The sequence below is a fragment of the Melanostigma gelatinosum genome (assembly GCF_949748355.1).
Source record: "Melanostigma gelatinosum genome assembly, chromosome: 16".
NCBI classification, from domain to species: Eukaryota; Metazoa; Chordata; class Actinopteri; order Perciformes; family Zoarcidae; genus Melanostigma; species Melanostigma gelatinosum.
Window position 1 is genome coordinate 10,654,968 of NC_136649.1, and position 21,072 is coordinate 10,676,039.

Below are 21,072 nucleotides of genomic sequence, written 5' to 3' on the forward strand. Positions count from 1 at the left end.
AGGATAAAGCAAACACACGGGCGGCATCGACGCCATAACCTGTACACTTTCATGTAATGTACGATAGACTACAAGCCACATCCGCTGACCAGCCACAGCGTTTCGTATATTGGAAGGAGAACTTTCTCTTTCTCTACTCTGTGGTTTTTAATTCCCCTTTATTGTGAGTGAGGAGAGCATTTCGATCCCTTGTGTTAAGAGGAAGTGTACCGTTGCAGTTCTGTTTGCAAAAGTGGAAAGTTTTGTTGCCAAAACATAGCAAACCTCCACTCCAGCACAGCACCGAAGCTACATACTGCGAGTAGAAAGACACCGCATCGCCTCCTGAGTCGTCGTTCTTATTGCAGTGCCCCTGACTTTGTTATTTGTCAGCGACAATGAAACATTTTCTTTAATTCTGCACAGTTCACTCGATGATTGAAGTGGTTTTGATTACTCTCGGAGGCCAGAAATCTATTATGTGTGCGCACATCCCACAGGTTTGGAAGGCTACAGAAAGAGAACCGAGATAAAAGCTGTGCTCACCGTCTCTGAATGCTTGTGATTAATCACAAGTGCCGTCCTTGGGGAGCCCGGCAGCATGCTCAGAAGTGTGAGTGTGCCACAATAAGGCCAGCACTGCACTCCGTGTGTGTGTGTGTGTGTGTGTGTGTGTGTGTGTGTGTGTGTGTGTGTGTGTGTGTGTGTGTGTGTGTGTGTGTGTGATAGAGAGACTCACCTTGACTGCAAAGCTACATTTGCCGCTGCGGACGGCCTCCTCGTCCGTCTGCCACTGGTGCGGCCGACTCGACTCCGGCACGTAGACGTCTTTCTTCCGGCGGAAGCTCTGCCGTAGCTTATTCATCGCTGAGCTCCCTGTGAGTTGTGAGAGACATCTTTATTAAACAATGATAACAGTCCGTCTGTCTGGGATATGTACCAATTCACGTGCAGTCAACAGCGTATGTCAACACAGGCGTTAGTCAACGTCCTGTGTGATAGGACACAGTCACATTGCTACCAGAGTACCGGCCTGTAAATAGGAACGCTTCAAACACAGAGATCAGCGCACAAGACAATGAGCTGCTGTCTCTCTGACTCACAAGGAGGAACAAAAGAGGTGAAGTCTTTGTAGCGTTTGGAGTCGAGGCAGCCCAAATAAAAGGGAACAAAACACACCGAGGGCAGTTTGCTGCTGTGCTGAGAGAACGTTTTACCTGTTGAGTTTACCAGTACATATAATATATACCGGTATATATAATATTACTGTTACATGAAAATCCAATCAGGCCTCTTTAATTTCTCATCTTTTGATGATTCTGTGTGAAGAGACACAAATCTGTTGATTAAATCAAGGAATCGATAAATCAACAAAGTTGTCAACAAAGTCGTAATTTTTAGTCGACTAAGAATTCTTTCGGTCGAGGCCTTAGTCACAACCGAGTCAAGGACTCACTTCAGTGCAGGTTCAAACACTCTCTCCATTCTCTGAAAATCTTAAGACGGCACAATTAATTAGGCTAAAAGCACTACTTTAGAACAGTGCATGTGTGTCTTCTTGGCTTTGGGAGGAGATTAGGCGGCAGAAAAAAAAAGCAGAGACCCAATTAAAAGTTGCTGATCCAAACTAGAAGTGAGAGGTGCATCCATCACCGAGAGCCGGGCTCACGTCTCTCTGAGCAGAGCTCATAACAGAGGACCAGGAGTCAGTCAGCCATGCAAATCAGACTTTTACCATTGAGCAGCACATTCTCCTCGACTAACAAGTTGCACCCACGAACTTCAGAGCTGATGAGGATCGGGCAGGATTAAAGGTCTTTAATCCAGGAGAGCGGACTGTCCCCCCACCCACACACACGAACAAGCAGCAACATAGCAGCGTTCACTTGCACACACGCTCAGAGCGACCGCACACATATGCACCGACTTAACTACACACACACACACACAGGACTGACTATCTGTTTGCATAATGAAACCTGTCCCGGGAGCCGGTACTGGCCAGGGGTAGAAAGTGTGTTTGAGGTGAGGCGCTCTTATCTGTCCGTGCCAGGCTCCAGCTCTGTGGGCAGCACACAATGGAGCTTTCAGCACTGACCAGGCCGCCAATAACACACAAACACATCAAACTTGCTATTGTCACTAAAGGGGCGACCCGGAGTGGACCACGGAAAACTCAACGAGCCTGAATCTGCCATGCGAATTAGCCTGAGTGCACTGAACATATATATTTTTTTAAAGTTAACGCACTTGATGAACTCAGTACGACTTTTAATGGCGGTCACTTCGTCAAATAAGTGGTAGCACAGCTAGCCTTGTAAGGCAAATTCAAGAAGAGATTTTGTCTGTAGTTGGTTGGTGGATTTTTGTCGCCATTTTTCCACATGTTCTATGGAAACGATTGTGTGTTACATCTAATACCTATTTTTTTACTGTGTTCTCTGCGGCATCACTCATAGAAAGACAATCATGACTGTAGGTAGAGACACAAACCGACCAGCTGAGCCATCTGTAAAAACGGGCAGAAGTGTCACCTTACCAGGTGTAAAGCAGGCGCTTGGATGTGTGAAAGCACCTGTTTTGTAGTAAGAGCCAAGTGCCTCTGCAAGTGTCACGATAAAAAATGCGCCCAGTCCAACTCTAGTGTGTAGAACAGTGTGTATGTGCAAGTTGTAGCCTGCAGTAGAGTGAAGTGTTTGAAAACGAGACGACTCGGCGAGAGGGAAAAAAACATTGCTTCATCCCTCCGTCCCGCTCTCTCGTAACACACTGGTTTATTTAGGTCATATCATGTTTGGGCTCACTGCAGTGCCAGTGACAGGCGGCATGCTTCCAGCCTGTAGAGGGAGGAGGAGCAGCAGGGAAACTCATTTGTCTGCTCTGGAGCACCTCGTCTCTGGTGCAACAAATTAAAAGCGCTCGTTTCCAATGTGTTACGCAGGCGTTTTCATCAAATGTTGTCGTCGTCGTCGTCGTCAACTCAAACACATCTTCTAAATGTGTAAACAGGGCTGGTGGTGTTGTTGTTTCAAACATATCTTTAAGACACCTTGTTTGTTTGTGATGCTGTAGAATGATTAGGGAAGTGGTACTTTTATGAAGGCAGTGTTTTATTAACAGTCATCTCTATTTCGTATAGCCGTTCCAGAATTTAAAACAGCAGTGTTCTGGTGCTGGAGAACGAAGAAAAGTTTGCCACACATTTAAAAAATAAAACAAGAGAAACGCAGCAAATCTTCACATTAGAGAAGCGGGAACCAGAAAACGTTGAAGCTGCACTAATCGCTATACAAGCAATGGATCAAATGACTACTTGTATGTAACGGCTTCGGTCACAGCGACAAACAGCTGAGATGAATGTCTTGCAACATGTGCTTTTCGGTTTCCAAAAGATTTGTGTTTTATGCATGTTTTTAATCCCGAGGAGTTCAAATATAATTTACCCAACGGACCAATAGCGGAATAGTTCCACTGATGGTAACTTGACAGCTTTTTGTCCCGTGCCTCGAGCGTTTGCAGGAGAGCAAGTGTTGTTTTTGCAGTTTGTGCCAGCTGGTTGTTGCATAACTTTTCTAAAAGAAGTTTGTGACATGAGGGGTTGGTGAGGAAAGCCTCTCAAATTACTGGCGGTACATTCTGGGATGGAAGAAGCCACCAGCTCAGACTGAAGTGCAGAATAAAAGGACATTTCGTGCCAGGAAATCTCATTTTAGGAAAAAGACAGAGATATACTGTTACGAGGCCGATGTCGGAACATTAATGCCTCTTCTCACAGCGTTTTACTAAACTCACCTTCTAAATCACTTAATACTTATGCCAGCTTACAACCCACACACCTTCTCTCCGCTGCAGAGTCGAGGAGAGACGAAGAAGAGGAGAGCAGGAATGTAAGTGAAAGCACATGAACTCGTGTGGGAAAGAGAGCGTTTGTATTTGTGTATATACGTGTACCAACGTTTGTGCTCAGCCAAGCATATGCACCTGCAGCGCGAGAGTTCAACATGAGTAACCATTTGCAGGAATGTGATATGAACACCCCAACAACATGTTAACATTTTATTCTCTTAGAAAAGGCCTCCAGCTCAGGGCGTCCTATTTCTACAATCTCTGTGCTTTTTGACCCTTTCACCTCCTTTCAGGCTGACACAACGGCCGTGTACAGATCCACATACTCATTGATCTGAACTCGCTCTGGACCCGTCTGTTTATGGACTGCTTTCAAATGAGAGCATTTATCAGAAGAAAATGTAGATGGGAAGTGAAAAAACATCAGTGAAACCTTTTCATAAACTCAACAAGTGAAGTACTTTTGAAAATGTGAAGTATTATGCTCTGTGTAAAACAGGGACAAACTGAATTAAGCTGTGAAAGCACATGTGCATTATCCCATGCAAAACATGGAGCTTGTGTATGAAATCTGAATTAGGAGCAGTGACACAACCATAAGAAACTCTGTGTGTGTGTGTGTGTGCGTGCGTGCGTGCGGTGTTGGCAGCAAGGTGAGCAGTGAGGGGGAAAGTCTGGCTGTCGCCTGGTGCAGCGTGTTTGGGTGGGTGGGTGGTTTGATGGGTGGGTGGGTGGTTGGATGGGTGTGGGTCATGTGAGGTGGGTTCAGCCCCTTGTTTTTAGCCACGAGTCAGAAAGATGAAGGCTAGGAGGGAGGAAAGGTGAGAGGCAAAGATGGAGCACCAAAATCTGACGGGGTGAAGTGAAAAGAAGGGGAAAGTTAGAAGAAGTGGCAGGAGGGACAGATGGAAGTAATAATGAGGATGGAAAAGAGTTGGAGGTTAGGATCGGGAGAGAGAACAGCTGAGAGGAAGCTAAAAGGTTTGCATTTGTTCCAGACATTTCCTCCTTTGTTTTTAACTGGATTAAAAATCAAACCAATGCAAAACAAGGAGGTGAATCAAACCTGCAGTTAAACAGACAGTAATAGCTTCTGACTGGCAAATACTTCACCGATTTTATGATCTTTGTGGGCATCAATGGCACTGGTGTTATATATCAAGTGAGCAAGTACAGCAACAAAAACAACTTCTCCATGTTGCTGTTTGTTCATCTACGAAGCAATAGCAAAAGTCACTGCGGTACACAGCACACCGTTTTCCCAAGTGAGCAGCCCTCTTTATGCAACATGCAATGTTTCGTGTCTTTGGATTCATCTATCTGCCTCTTCAATGACTGACTTCTTACTGTTGTTGAACAACAAGGCAAAATAAATCCTGGCAGAATACCGATGTTAGGCCAACTACACACTGGGATAGAACAAATATATAAGCCAGAAATGAAAGGTCTTTACTTAGAGCCAACGGTTGCATGACTACTCGCTGACACCATTGAAACACATTCAACACGTTGTCTCCTCATCGTGTCAAAAGAAAACAACATGTCCAAGAACCAGCCGGATTATGAAAACAATACTTTGGCAGTTTTAATGTACTTATTCTAAACTACAAAAGGGAGTAGATGGAGGACAGAGAAGCATGGAGGGGGTTGGGAGAGAAAAGGGGGGAGAAAGGCTTTGGACCCTGCTGGAGCTGTCACAGCTCCTCTAGTCTGGTGCAGTGAGGATCTCTGGCTGTTCTCCTACCAACACTAATGAGGACGATTACACAAGGACCATGTACACAGAAAGGAGCGATAGGGAATGACTAAAGACTCATATATAATATCATCAACAGACTCAGTGGAGGATAATTATGGACATAAGCACACAGAGTCAACAATGGCCGTGAAGTGTAAAGACAGAAACACAGAGGAGGGGAGACACGGGACAAACAGGAACTAAAGTAAAGAGATAGAGGAGGAAATGGAGAGGAAGAGCAGGACTTTTCCTTCAGTCAGTGCTGTGCTGCTGGCTGTAGATGTAACAGTATTTCAATAATCTCTCCAGGAATGGTTAACTGATTAATCCTCGCAGAAGGATCCTAGGGATGAGTACTGCGGGTGGGTTACAAAAAAAGAGACGAGGAAGGGAGGGAGGGGCTAAGGGAGCGAGTGAGCGTGAGAGAGAATGGGCAGCAATTCAAGACAAAAAAGGCCCCACTGTCTCCTTTCATGACTTGTGCCAGCCGATACTCTTCATCCTACTTTATTCTACTCTGCTCAGGGAAGGCCATGTTATCTGTGTTCAGACCGGGTTTATAGGTTGGAGAGCAACACAGACGGGATAGCCCTCGATCAATCAGGCCGGCCATGTGTAACGCAAAGCACGCCCGGCATATCTGCTGAGCCCCGTTATCGGGCGACTAGAGGTGATAGTGAGTCTGTTCTGCTCCCAAAAACGGCCGTATGACGAGAGAATTTGAAAAATGCTGTTACTGTGGTAATCCAATTTTCCGGCCCCTGCTTTGTGGCTTGGCATGCTTGGCACTTGGCAAGAGTGTGCAGTGCATCAAAAGGGAACGAGGAACCCCAACATCCAGGACAGACTGTGGGGACCAGGATCAGGGTCAACAGTGACGCAGAGGGAAGTCAACCAGCTCTTCTCGGTGTGTTTTTACTACCGATTACTGTACAACAAACACAATTAAATTCCCAGACATGTAACGGTATTGCTCAGGGCTGCAATAGATTTAATGACATGTCAGATATTGACATTTCAAGTTCAAGAGAACAATATGAGATGGGGCGTCCGGCTGATTCCCTTCATTAATGCCAATCGTTAACGCTAACCCCTGAATGATATAGTCTGGGTCACATGCATTAGCACAGAATTAATTACTGCATCACAGTCTGAAACTCGGGGGGCAGTTCGACCTGAATGGAGTCTTTTCAGTGGCATTATATACATCCAGTAGCGGCACATTGTCTTCACCAAATAGTTGGTATCACTGCTGAAAATGTGCAGACTTTATCCCGCGGAGGGTATTTCTCTGGCACTACTTTTCAGAGAATCCAACTTTTGGAATGACCAGGTTAGGTTTGTTTCTCTCAAGACAGCCACTACTGGTCCAGATGTCTCATATGAGCTGTACATGCGTGGCACCGGTAACATTGCTGGTTTGATCACTTCAGTGATTAAGCCGAATCAAAACCACACAAAACAGACAAATGTCAGGCAATGTACTGGTCGTAGTGTTGCTTTAATAAAATTATCTTTCTCAACATGCAGCAGGTGAAGCAACACTATCATTGGAGTTTGAGTCAGAATTTAAATATTTGTTATAGGCTAGTAGTAATATAAGATGATCTTTCGTCGTATGCGTTTTGTAAAGGTTTCTAACTACTTTAGTTTTGTTTCTGTTCAAAGATGTTTTGCTGTTATTGATCCCCAGAGGAGAAATGCAGGTGTTGTAGCAGCACAAGGACAACATACATACAGAAATGTGGATCACCCCTGCCTTCATCACAGCAAATTACTGTAATTGACTTCAAAAGGCTGGACATAAAATAACTAGCATAAACAGGAACGAAGACAACTCAACAATATAAAACAGCAGCAGTCACAGTGTGTCCAAGCGGGTGGAAACAGAGACGGTCGCTAAACAAGTGTAACTCATCGCCAGCTGCTCTCTGCTTCTATGATCTGAACACTTTGCACCGTCAGTGTCCCGACAATAATCAGAATCACTTCATCTGCCAGGTACAGCATGTGACCCGACAGTGATCCACAGACAACCTGACACCATGATGAAGAGATGGACGCTCATCTAAAGGACAGGTGCCAAACAAAGGACGATCAGCAGACTGAAATGTCTTGCTCTGTAAACATCAGCCGAATGTACAAAAGCACAACTAGCTTGAGAGCGAGCTGAACTAATAAAACCTACTGAAACGTGCCTAAGTCAGCAGGACGCCGTGTCCTCTTTATTCTTGAAAAGCATCTATTTTAGGAGGTTCAAGAACGGACGGAACAAGAGCCAGAGAGAGCGACTGAAGGTACAGATGGGTGGTTCTCCACAGAGGAAGGAAATGGTGGGAATAGGAGCGCTGGCTACTGTTTTGCGCGACTCACTCGCTTCCCCGTCTGCCACTGAATCATTTCAGAGTCCTTCAATATGTTCCCTGCCCCCAGCAAGACACGGCGACCTCTGCTTCCTGAGTACACATGGCTGACCGGGGTTAGGGTTGAGACGGAGAAAAGAAACAGAGCCCGGACTGCTGCACGGGGGATATTGAGTTGCTCTAATTGTGTGTGTGTGTGTGTACATCAGTATCTGTCTTTATGTGTGCTTGTGTGTGTATCTAGGAGCGGCCAGGCGTGGTATTAAGGGGGCCCAGTCCAACAGCAAGTCAACCAACCAGCCGTAGCGCCACACATCACTTTGGGCAACAGCTGAGGCCACATTTAAACAGCCGGGGCAGTACCCTGGCACCAGGGAGTGGCAAATCACTGTCACTGTGTCGGCTCCCCTGAGGCATGCCCCGGCGATGATTCACAGACTGAATCAATGGGCCGGATCTCTGGCCTGGTTTCCATCATAACGACACACATCCAAGAGGCATCTTTAAGATTTCCGTCTGCTGCCTTTGCCCCCAAAAAAAGAGCCTTTTTGTGATTGTTTTTCAAAATGTCTTGCCAGAGGTGCTGCTATGTCAAATGGAGTGAAGTTTCAATTAAAAGAAGAGAGCTGTAAACACTATAGTCGTGCTGACTGAAAGCCTGCTAGGGGGGGGGGGGGGGGTGTTTGAGTGCCCCAACTCCTCCATCAATCCTGGTCACTCTTTATGGGAGACTGCTGCTCAGAACACAATAGGTACCAACTAGCATGGCCGCCAAGGTAAGACGTCTTTATCAAGTGGCTGTGAGGTTTGTACAAAACAGCCACGTGCTCCTTTCTCTTAAACTGAGAAGAATGGCCGTCTTCTTTATTCGTTGTGCAGACTGTGGGACAGAAGCTCAACCTCCTCACAGGCATCACTTTGTCCCCGACTCCAGAAGTGACCTCTGCTAGGAAACTTTGAGTAAACCTCGGAGCAAAAAAGCTACTCATGGAAACCATGTTTGCTTTTTCCCCTTGACATCACTGCATCACACACACACACACGCACGCACACGCACACACACAGAGAGAAGTGGATACACACACTTGCATAAACCCAAACCTGCCATACACCCACAAATGTAAACACAATGCACACTCTCAAAAACACAAAGCTTGTGCATACACACGCATGCAGAAGTGAGACGGACGACCACAGCGCCTCATGGCCCCAGAGCCAAAATGGCCTTATTATTAGGTTTTTGCGAGGAGTACGGTGCCATTAGTTAGAGTTGCAGCAAGGTGGAGAAACCAGGCCAAATACTACACACTGGGTATTCTACTAAAGCACTGCACCGACCTGAAGAAACACAGATGACAATGTTACATATTCACCAGGCCTCAGTAAAGTGCTGTTAATACATGATCTATTAATCCTACTTATGGCTGGCTCACAACAGCCAGCGTTAGCACATTTACAGAGTCTCAGAGGAAGCGAGGCGATCTAAGATTGCAGTTTATATCCTGGGGCTGTGCCTGTGTTCATATATTAACAGAGATATTCAATATTCATATAAACTGATAGCTGAACTTCCTGGATCAGTGTTTCTACTGTGAGTTCAGGAAACCTGAGTAAGAGACAGTCACAATATTTGGTTAAAGTCCCATGTGTCAACATTCACTTTACAACCAACCAGAGTGGATGTCTAAAGCTAAAATCCTGTTGCGATAAGCAAGCAGAAGATTTCCCCACAAACTCACACGCGGTTTCCGTCAAGTTAAACAGGTCTGGTTGTCTCTGGTGTCGACCAGTTAGCATGAAGACAGACGGCGGACTCACAGGAGACAAATGAAATATCAAAAGATGATGTTATCAATAGTTAAGCGATGCGTTTCAGGCAGTCTGTGGCGGACGTCATGCACGCCTGTTGGTTTATGGGCCTCAGCCGTCACTCAGCTCTTCCTGTGCACCAGCAGCACTGTCATGTCTGGTTTAACCACATCGGGGAAAGTAACAAGTGTACGGCTGAGTTTTTGAAACGCATTCATTACTGCTGACATACGCAGCACGCTGCCGCCTTCCTGCTCCTAAATGTAAAAAACGCTTATTTATTTAACCACCGATCCAACGTACGGTTTAAACCTCCAGGAAGTGATCAGGATCACAGGAAGCAACAATCTGATGAAGTCTCTAAAGTCTTTGTAGACTTTATAATACGCTTGTATTTGGCCCTTATCCTGGCAACTAAGGGATAACTAAAAGATTATTATTATTATGCCAGTTTCATAATTACTATCCCTCTTCTTGGTAAACAGACATTACAGAGCACACAGACACTTTTTACAGTAACGCCACAGTGCCACTACATATGATGCAAACCAGTCTGTGCGCTGATATGAAAGCAGAGCGATGTGCATGCAAGATGCAGAAGGAAGGCAAAGAATATGTTCCCTGCTTTGACAATTAAGATCAATAATCATAATTTGAAGCTAAATAAATCACAGGAGCAGAAAACATCGACCAAATAAAGTCCATATACCATAAAAGTGTCTAAGTTGTATTTATGGGGCTAGACAAATCATTTAGGTGGGCTATGTGAGTGTATAAGAGGGGAGGAAAGCCCCGCAGTGAGGAACGGTGTCAGTATGCGTGTTCACTGAGTGAGGAAGGCCTGTCACTCTTCACTGCTCTCCCAATCAACGTCTACACATCGCTGTGGGGGGAATGTATTCGGCTGTGGCTTTAAACGCGGCACTGCTCGCTTGACACTTAACGATGCATCGCATATACCACTTAAGAGCACATGTGTCACTTTGATACGCAGAAACACAGACGAGTAAGACAGAGAGGGCAGCGCACAAACACACACACAGACAAGTGAGAGACACACAAGTGACAGAGAGAGTTAAAGGCAGAAAAGCCGGGACGTACAAAGTGGTGACAGCGTGGAAAGGATTTGAAAGAGAGTGAATGAAATACTGAAAGTGAATATAAGATGGAGAAGAGTGAAAAAAGACGGGCAGATAGACAGAAAGCAGATTACATGGAAGAATCAATATCACACAGACAACCCACTCCATGGTTCCAGCTGCTGAGTCAATAATACAATAATACAACACTGTCAGTAAATGGCAACACAGTGCCATTGGTCAGTGTGTGTGTGTGTGTGTGTGTGTCAGTAGCAGTGTTTTTCCAGCAGCAGGAGTGATGAGACGATGGAGTGGAAAAGGAACTTCCTGCTGAGTGAACAGACATGCAATCGCTACACTGCCCGTCAGACCAGGCCAAAGCACACACAGAAACACACACACACACACACACTCACTTTTCTGTTCACTTCCCTCCAGGCCAGGTGAGCTCACCGTAAAACACCCTGAATTGCGAATAAACAAGAATTCACAGATTCCTGTGACCACTGCGTTTTTAGCGACTCTACATTTAACTTCAAAGGGGAAACAGGAAACCGACTCAAGCAGTAACCGGAGTCCACAAGATGCAAAGCGGGTTGTGTTGACGTCAGAAACCATCCGACCAAACTGGTCTTGTGAGCATGAATGGTAATGGCGCAGTAGCATTCACCGCCAGCTGTCACTTCAGGAATTCCTACCACGTACCTGAGCTAGGCTCTGTGTTTCCTGGTTTGTCAAGCCGAGGATGACTGTAGAATACCAAGTTACGCAACAGATTAGGCCAAACTGCTGGTGCTACCTGGCTATTTACCCAGCAGGTGTATAGTGTGGCTCACGCAGAGGGTGGACCAGGCCTTCCACGGCTACTTTAAACCTGCTGGAAGTCTTAATGGCTGAAATTGTGTGAGCTGTGTGGTTGGATTAGATTAGTGAACACAGCACTGCCTCTGGGAGTACAGATACAGGGAAATATATTCCCTACTAGAAATAGTTCTGTGGTGTGTAAAACCTAGCTTTGAAGGTGTGACACTGGACTATGAACTTGATTATATCAAGTTTCGCTTCTACGATTCTAGGCTCATAGAGACTCTTGTTTATGGAAGCAGTGCTCTCTAAATGGAAAGCCATTTATTCCATGGTGTACTTTTATTTGAGCGCCAGGAATGATTCAGCAGTCATGGTAGACGCCTTCCTTTTTCCCCCAAAATGTTGGACAACTCCTTAGTAAGAGAGTCCAAAAGTAGAAGGCTGTAATATGAACGTGATGGCCATTCACACACAGCCAATCCAGCTCCTTCTCTGCAGGCAAAGATGGATCCCAGGCCGGCAATAACATCGTTTAACCTTTAATGAGCAAGCATGCGAGGCGGTATCGTTTGATCAAACCTGAGCTGGCATCAGAGTTATGAGTATGCAGGTTTATATTCCCACCAAGAACAAAACCAGATGATGTCACACTGACCACCACAGAAACTAATCAGTAAGTATAGAGTTCAGATGAACAGAAAAATCTGACAAGTCACATGACCGAAGTTGAGGTGAAGCTCTGCCAAGTCACATGACTGTAGGACCCACAATGGCTGCAGGGCTTGAACTTGTGACCTTGTATATTGATTTTGAGTGCTTAATTTAAAGAGGCACGGGAAGGACAGCCCTGCCTTGCCATGTCTTATGAGAAAAGCAGGTATAATAAATCAGGCAGGAGGACAGACGAACAGGCAAGCACTGCAGAGCACCAGAGAATGGAAAATTACCAGAGGTCTACAGTCAGCTGGGCACCTTTGATCAGCCAGAGCCCAGGCGCCAATTACTGTGGGATAATCGGCAGCCCTCAGAGGCCTGACGAGCTCCACAACGGGTCAGTGACCAGCCGGTGAAGGCCTGGTCAACAAGGCTCACAGAGCCAAAAGCCGACGGTGCCCCTTTCGCTGAAAATGCCGCATGAAGGCGGCCAAACGGACGAGCAGCACAGCGAGGCGATTGTTCCCCTCCTGTCGACTCAGCACAGTGGACAGACATCCCTCCCCGCAGACCGCTCGCTGGTGGAGGATTGGTGCAATGGTGGGGAGTGTGTGCAAACCTGCCACTGCAACATGTCTCATATTTTTTAACATACGTAGAACAAATGTGCACACGCAGGCTGCTCACACACCCGTCCCTGCAATTCTGTGGTAAACAAAAAGCTGCAGCGCTTGCTTGCTTGCTTGCTGCACAGTGATGCAACACACAGGAAACACTCGCTCCTCTCCACTGATAACCCGTCCTACCCAGGAACAAAGGGGGATTAACTACCTGTCTAAATGACTGCACGTTATCGAGGAGGAATGTGGACCGATTAAGTAAAGTAAAGCCAACTGCGTGACCTCTCCAACAACAGTTTTTCTTCTCACTTTTCCCCTCGCCGACAGTCTGGTGTGTGACAAAGAGCCGAGCTGGCAGCACTGATTAATAAACAAAAGATTTCTACTTGAGGCAGAACATGATATTCAGCTCATTAATAATTGACATCGTTATCATCGATTAGGCTGCGATGTGGGCTTTTCTGTGCTGCTCCTCTCTCCACCGTCAACAACACAGTGATCTGAAAACCGTTCACAGACCTCGACAAAGAATTCTTCTGAAGTCGCTGCTGCGATGAGAAGATGCCTCCTCGCTGAATCCTCATATCGTACATTGTTATCCAACAGAAACACAGTAGCCAGTGGACTTTGGATCAGACACACTACAGTTACACAACAGGCAGGGCCGGTCCAAGTAGACCCATGTGGGCTAGCGTACAGCTCCCCTGTAAACCACGAGTCAGCAGAAGAGCTTGTTTATGAGGCCATTTTGATTAAAGATGGATATCAATTAAATTTGTTTCCAGACTTGTCTTAATACCAAAGCTGTATTTCATTCGACGCATTATTAAATGAAACAGATTTTCCTACAAAACCTTTTTACATAAGAAATAATTAAGCCAAACATCTGAAATGCACCAGTGTAAAAACGCTCTCTTAACACTATTAACTCTGTGAGAACTTAACGTAATACAGCAGTAAAACTGATGAAATTATCATTAAAGTCGTCTCATTAAAGAATATGTAAACATCCCCAAAAAATCTGACCAACGACTTTCAGTAATTGCCCTGTTTTTTGACTTGATCTACGGACACAGTTCTGTCTGCACACCAAAAGTATTGAGATTCATCACAAAGACAGACTTCTGATTCTAACTCCCAGAGCTTCATAATACAGTTTCATCTTTAACAGTTTGATGCCACGGCACAAACAAATATGTAAATGTTATCTGTTAACTATACGTTGCACAGGTGTGAAAGACAAAACAATGAAGCCACTTTACTTTGTAGTTGTACTATACTGCATTTTGACTTATGCAGCATGCTGCCTGAGGAGCTTGAAATGCGGAGTCTGCATGTTTTCAGACATGTTCTGCGACTGCGCTGTGTGCTTTTGTTCATTTCTGCGCATCAGAATTTTTAATAATCAGGTTCACATTTTGTTTCGTTTTTTTTTGCCTCATCTTTTTGACACAGAGTACAAACTCTGAACATTTTTGGTCAGGTCGTACTGTTCTTATCGCTGAATCGCAACGTTGATACACGTCCAGGGTGACGGCAGTGGGCGGGGCTAAGGAAAGGCCAGGAAGAAGCAACATGCAGACTGTCTACTCAGCCAAGTGAATGGGATTTGTGCACTGTGTGGTTGAGGGACTGGTGTCAGTGGGAGTCATAAACACACACAGGTCACTTAGTTCTGAGACAGGGAGTTATTACACCAACAACACACCGAGATGTTCACTGATATCTGACTCTGTGTCTCCCACATCAGACAGAGTTTGTAGTCATATTACAAATGCAGCTGCAAGTTAAGTCTTGTACATGTGACTATGTTTAGGTAATACAACAGGTAACTAACAGCTGGTAGTATAATACAACAAAGCTCTAGACAAGATCACAAATATATCAAAATATTGGTGGTATAAATGGTATTGATGGGCTTGAGCCAGACCAAGAGGGACCAAAGAGGACCAAGGAGGGGTGGGAAGCTTTTTTCTCACAAGCAAAACAAGCAAAAAGCGAAACTACTGGCAGGTGTAGAAAGCCGATTACGTACTAGTTTTATACTTCATTCAAAGTATGTTTTGGGGTCAATCTCATTGTTTTGGTTTATAAATATAGGTTTCAAAGTCCTCAGCCAAAAGTCTTCCACGTCTAACACTCTTGTTGGAACTGGTAGCTGATAGATTCCCACCCAGTGAGATACACACCACCAGTCGGTTTGTCCTGGGTCACTGGTAATTACAGCAGAGATCAGAGGGATGAATAAAGCAGGAGCTGTTCCTGCACAGGAGGCTCAGGTATCACTACATAGGGGCCCAGAGAGACAAAAGGATCCCTGAGCCCCAGGGAGGGGCGATACCGACGCAAACCCGAAAGGCAAGTCCTCGTCTACAGTGACGCAACCCCAACCACCCCAGCCTTGAGCCACAGTGTAAACAGCAGAGCAAAATGCGGCGCTCAAGGCCCCTTGGACCCAATTAGGAACTAAAGATATTGTCCCAAATGGGGACGTCGAGGAACATCATGCACCACCCACTGTTGATTTAATGCACTGTAGTTTCACTGACAGCATGATTTGAAAAACATTAACAGGTTGTTTGTCGGTAGAAATGCAATTTCTTGCCAGTATACCCCATAAAGATTTCTTACAGGTTTTTAATGTCTGAAATTGATCAATAAAAATGCCTCAGACAAAGAATGAAAAATGCTAAAAGTAATGTGAGTGGAGGAAAAATGTTACAGGGCTTCTATGGTTGTGACTGCTGGTGTTTGCTAACATAGTGAGTTGCTTTTTAGTTTGTTCTAATGGACGGTCACCTCATACAGTCCATGTTACATTGCATAAATGAATATAAACATGTCTTGTTTCCTAAATGTCCTAACCTCAAACACAGCCAAAGACGTTCTTTAGTGCTCATCTCGTGTACGTCTGAGTTTGAGTACAATCAGCTTTTGAAACAGACGATCCATTATGTGAAAAGGTCAAGACTTTCCCTCTGCGGTAGAGGATAACACTGCTTACCAACAAACACACAAGTTCAATCCAACTCTGCGGTTCCACAGAACCTATTTTAGGCTACTTATGTTGAAATGGGGTCAGCTGCACATTTGAGATCGTGATTCTAAAACCTCCCCTCTAGTTGAATCTTCTCCGAGTGTCTGTTGGATCCGGTCCCAATCAGCTTAGAACATGGAGCTCTAACGAGTACAGACAGTATGCTTTTCTTTCTAATGATGCAAAAGGTACTGATTCTTCCTGCACGGAAGAGGATGTCAACGATGCTCACGTGACCAGTCGTGCTCTTCAGGGATCATTTTACAGGTGATCTCTGTGCTTAGGCAGAGCAGAAAAGGACTCCAAGCAGCTCTTTTACCGAGCAGCGTTTTGGTAACTTATCGGCCCAAAAGGTTAGAGTGTGTTAGAGAGACACAGGAGAGTTTCAAAACAAATCCCACTCTAGTTCCTGCAACTTGTCTGCATTCTTTGTCATAATCTCAGACATTTGGATTACATTCTCACTCCTAATGACCAATAACACCATCAACTTGGACCAGAACCGGATTGTCAGGCCTCTCGGTGAACCAGAGTTTGCGTGTCCTAATTCTCACCTTCCTACCTGAACATATGAGCCTGTTATTAAATCACTACAACTATGCTTGGGGTGCCCACACTCCTGGTGAGCTGTGATGACTTGACAAAAAAAAAAAAAAAAACGCACGTTGTGGATGACAACATGAGCCGGCACATTAATTGGCCCGCATCAAAACTGCAGCCAAAGGCAGTGGTGGAAGGTAACTAAGAACATTTACTCAGGTACTGTATTCAACAATAATTTCGAGGTAGTTGTTCTTGTTTATGGTATGTCACACTTCTACTCTACTACATCCACTTCACTATGTTTTTTTAAAAACTTTGGCTACTTTTCAGATTAACCCCTCCTGGATCAGCTGGAAAATGCATCGTCACGAAGCTGAAAACAGGGCTGTTTTTCTGAGCTCGTGAAAAGTTGACTTTTTAAGAGATATGAGGTTCTCACAGGCAACAGACATGTGATGATCATAGAGAATATGCTGCATTAATGAAGATTAACACTCAACAGTATATAATTTTATAATTTAAAAACATTATATAAAAGTAAAATAAAGACGGCGACCATTTTACGGGATATTGGGTACGTATATACTTTGGATATCTGAACATAATGACATACTTTTACTTGGGTTTTGAATGCAGGACTTTTACCGGTAGTGGAGTATTTTCACAGTGTGGTATCCGAACTTGTTCGTAAATAAAGGATCTGAATACTTCTTAAATAAAGGATCTGAATACTTCTTCTACCATTGGCCAAAAGCAAGGATTAACATGTCAAGTACATGGGACAGGTGAGCAGTCAAGAGATGGACACAGACAGACTGTCCTGATCCAGACCGCTTGATGTTGTAAAAGAAGAAAAGACACACAGACGCACACCGCCCAGCAGTGTCATCTCATATCTATTCAGCTACCGCAGGACTGAAAGCTCAGCGGACATTGACGCTCACTCTGCTTTCACCACAAGCAGCAATAAGCTTGACTATCTCGCCGCTATCAGGGTACAAAAGTGAAGCCCTTTGATTGCGTCGTCATCGCACGGCAAGTTCGTCCACCCGTGTTGCATCACTATACTCTATACATGTGCAGCTCACTGCCAAGAACAGAGGCCTCTCCTTTGAGGAGTGGGAGAAACACTGGTTTCTCCCACCGTGTGAATCACAAAGCTCAGGAGAGAGACTTGCTCTTGCATTCTCCTCCTCTCTCTCAAACAGCTGACAGGACTTGCACAGTGGGTTTGATGGCAGATAGCCAATCTCGCCTCCCTCTTTCTGTGAGATGAGTTAAGCCACGAGTTACTTACAGAAGTGGGGGGGGGGGAAATCGCATATCTCTTTGTATGGGAGAGACATCAAAATCCCTTTCAGAATTCTCAAATGGTTCGAAACCCTTCGTACGAAATTACAGCTAGTAAGTAACTAGTCATTTTCATCAATTAGTAGCTACAATGCCAAATATGTGCTGGGTTGAGATTATAAAATGGGTGGATTTTATGCTTTATTGTATTATATATGGTAAGAAATAGAACATATTAAGGTTTTAGTGGGATTAACAGACATGAGTGCATGTTGTACTGCATATTTCACTATCTTGTAATATGTACTAGCCACAGCTATTAGATAATATAATCGTCACATTAGTCGGAAATTAAAATAATCATGACTTGCAGCCCTATATAACATACAAGTGCCATCAGTTTTATAAAGATTTAACCGTCTGTTTCTAGCTTGGATTGCCTCCTCACAATGGAAAGTATAAAACATGCTGCCAAAATAGATGAGTTCATATGATTCAAGTCACAAACCTCATCACCATCCAATTAACAAAACAGTAATGACCTCAATAACTATGGCTAATGAGAGCACCCAAATGTGGTGTGTTTGTACAGTCTGTCTGTCTAAGAAGTAAACTCCAAGCTATGACACCATATAAGAGAATCTAGAGCACGTTATCACACAGAGTTAGGTCTATTGAGTCACAGTTATATCTTCAGGGCAATCAACATTTTTACAAACTTAACCAGTCACTAAACTTAATTGTAAAGGAATATTCACGCCTTTTAATGCGCATCCTATATTAGTAACAATGACATAACACAAGTGTGACAGTCTGAAAATGATATGACTGAATGGTGTGCTAGCTGATAGCCTCCTCTAGTAACGTCCACCTCTTAAAGTTAACCAGGTAAGTATCATTAGCTTCTTAGCGTCCACTGACGTTAACGTGAGCTAGCTAAATAACCTCTTAGCTCATTCTTTAGAGGAATACCTTTTGACGGATGGAAAACATTTATCTTTATCACGGCTTAACATGTAGCTCGTCCTGGTTTCTAGTCAGTTAGCAAACACGCTAAAAAAGCCATGTAATTGGGTTCTACAGTGAGCTTTTAAGAGTCGTGGAGCTATAACGTAGCTGCGTGTACCGCATCCACACAAGCTAGTGCTGCTTAGCTTGGCGAGCTAACAAGCATTACCCGGCAGACTCATTAAAAACACACACATCCATCAAACCTACAAACCGACCTGAGATCCCCGCTGCGACCCAGAAGATGCCCCGTTGATGCCGTCACCTTTGTACCACGAACCGTGCAGAGAAGAAATAATTCAAATTCCACAGAAAGTGTCGGGAGAGACGCTCACAGTCCAATCGCTTCAGCCACCGCCGCTGAATGGCTGCTGCGCGAGGACTCAACCGAACGTCCTCCTTAGCAACGGACCGCCTCCGCGCGACCTCATTGGACCGGCGCGTGCGGAGTGATCGGTAGGCGACGGAGCAACCTGTAAGCAAACCGGAATTTCGCTGCATTTATTTCATATAGATATATCTATATGAAATAAATAAATATATATGTATAAATATATATTTATTTAATATATATATGAAATAAAGCAATTATGGTAAATAAAATAACAGAGTAAAAAATGTAATATCAAATGCACAATATATACAATAAGAATAACAGAGTAAAAGTATTAGATATACAAATGCGCAATATATACAATGAAATAGAATAATATTAAATAAACGAACTAAACAGTAGTGTAAAGATTTTACCAATATCTGTATATTAACCATATCTGTAGATTTATCACGGCAAGAGATCCGCTGCCATAGACAAATGCTTCAAATGAAATTATTCAGATTATTGTAGTGTGACCTGCTGATAGAGTCCAAACCAACAAAAACTCAGTTTGATGCTCCCTTAAACGACTTATCACGGTTCCTCCTATCAGGCTGTCCCATCTTCAAAGTGGGAGCAATTCCACTGAATTCCTTAAATTCAATTATGGGATAATTTCTGTTTTAGCTCCATGCACATGGGAACATATACAGACAGAAAGCCATGCAGTCAGTGGTGGAAAGTTTAGGTTACATGTACTCAAGTACTGTACTTAGGTACATTGTTGAGGTATTTTTACTTTACTTGGGTATTTCACCTTTATTTATACTCGTACTTTGTCTTGGAAGCTGATATTGTACTTTTCACTCCACTACGTTTAATTGACCATTTATCATCAATAATAATCACTGTTGCTTTGCGGATTCAGATTATTAACACAACATTTATATCAACTAATACATCCTGATATATTATATAGATGGAGATACCCAGCAGTAGATAAAGTAGTTAAAATTAGACACTCATTTACCAGCTGCAACATTAGCGACGCTTACACATTAATGCATCACTAATTATAATCCAGTAATATTCTGAAAAGACACATTCTGCATAATAAGTACTTTTGCTTTTGGTACTTTAAGTATATTTTGATGCTAGTACTCTTGTACTTTTAGAGCATTTCTACAGTGCAGTATACTTTTATTTAAGTATAAGATCTGAGCATTGAACACATTGAGTTGTGTTTGGCCAGGTTGCCCTATATCTTGAAAGTGGGACCAATGTCACTGTCTTGTTTTTACTTATTTTAAAGTCCATAGTTAATGTAATGCAATGAGTGTAGACTGAGCCAGCAGTGGTGCAAGTACTCTATTAGATCTAATAACAGTGCGTTGAATGTCATGTTTATGTTGACATTAAGTGTGTGACTAAATGTACTTGCTAATATTTAGTGTCCAGCACCTCTCTGTCTTCATTATATTCTCTATCTGGCTGATATGCAAACATGAGTCCAGTCGCTGGAGGAACTTTTAAAACCACAGAGTTTAAATGGCCATTTGGATAAAACCACAGTATCCACTTCCTGTTTTACATGAGTTTGAATCCAGTTATCGTCTCTTACACCATTTGTCAAGTCTTGGAAAAGTTTTTTTTAAAGACCAGCCACTCAGTATGTTGTATTTAAAAACTGCTCTGACTCTTCACATTCATTGTCCTTTGTCTTTTCTCAGGTTTCTGCCATGTTTGCCCCCCCCCCCCCCTTTCGTGCCCTGATGATGAAACCTCGGCCCCTTTCAAAGGCCAGAAGTTTATCAGCATTAACTTGCATTCCTCACATAGCTATAGCCTGCTGAGCTGCAGCGTGGCATGCTTTGTGGCCTGGAAGGTTACAAAACCAACGAGGAGAAGCAAACTAACAAAGTTGTCAACCCTGTTAAGCTGATGAGTGACATGCCAATGTATTTATTTGCAGCTATAAATATC

The 21,072-nt window shown here is 43.9% G+C and overlaps 1 protein-coding gene across 1 annotated transcript in view; it reads right to left on the reverse strand.

Moving 5' to 3' along the window:
• Positions 1-19,130, reverse strand: part of numb (NUMB endocytic adaptor protein) — a 34,335-nt gene extending 15,205 nt beyond the window's left edge. Inside the window, exons 1-2 of the mRNA XM_079286933.1 lie at positions 18,992-19,130; positions 719-855 (exon numbers count right to left, since the gene is read on the reverse strand). Of these exons, the coding sequence (XP_079143059.1) occupies positions 719-844 (126 nt within the window). The 5' untranslated portion in view covers positions 845-855; positions 18,992-19,130. The remainder of the gene's footprint in view (positions 1-718; positions 856-18,991) is intronic.
• Positions 19,131-21,072: the final 1,942 nt, after the last annotated feature.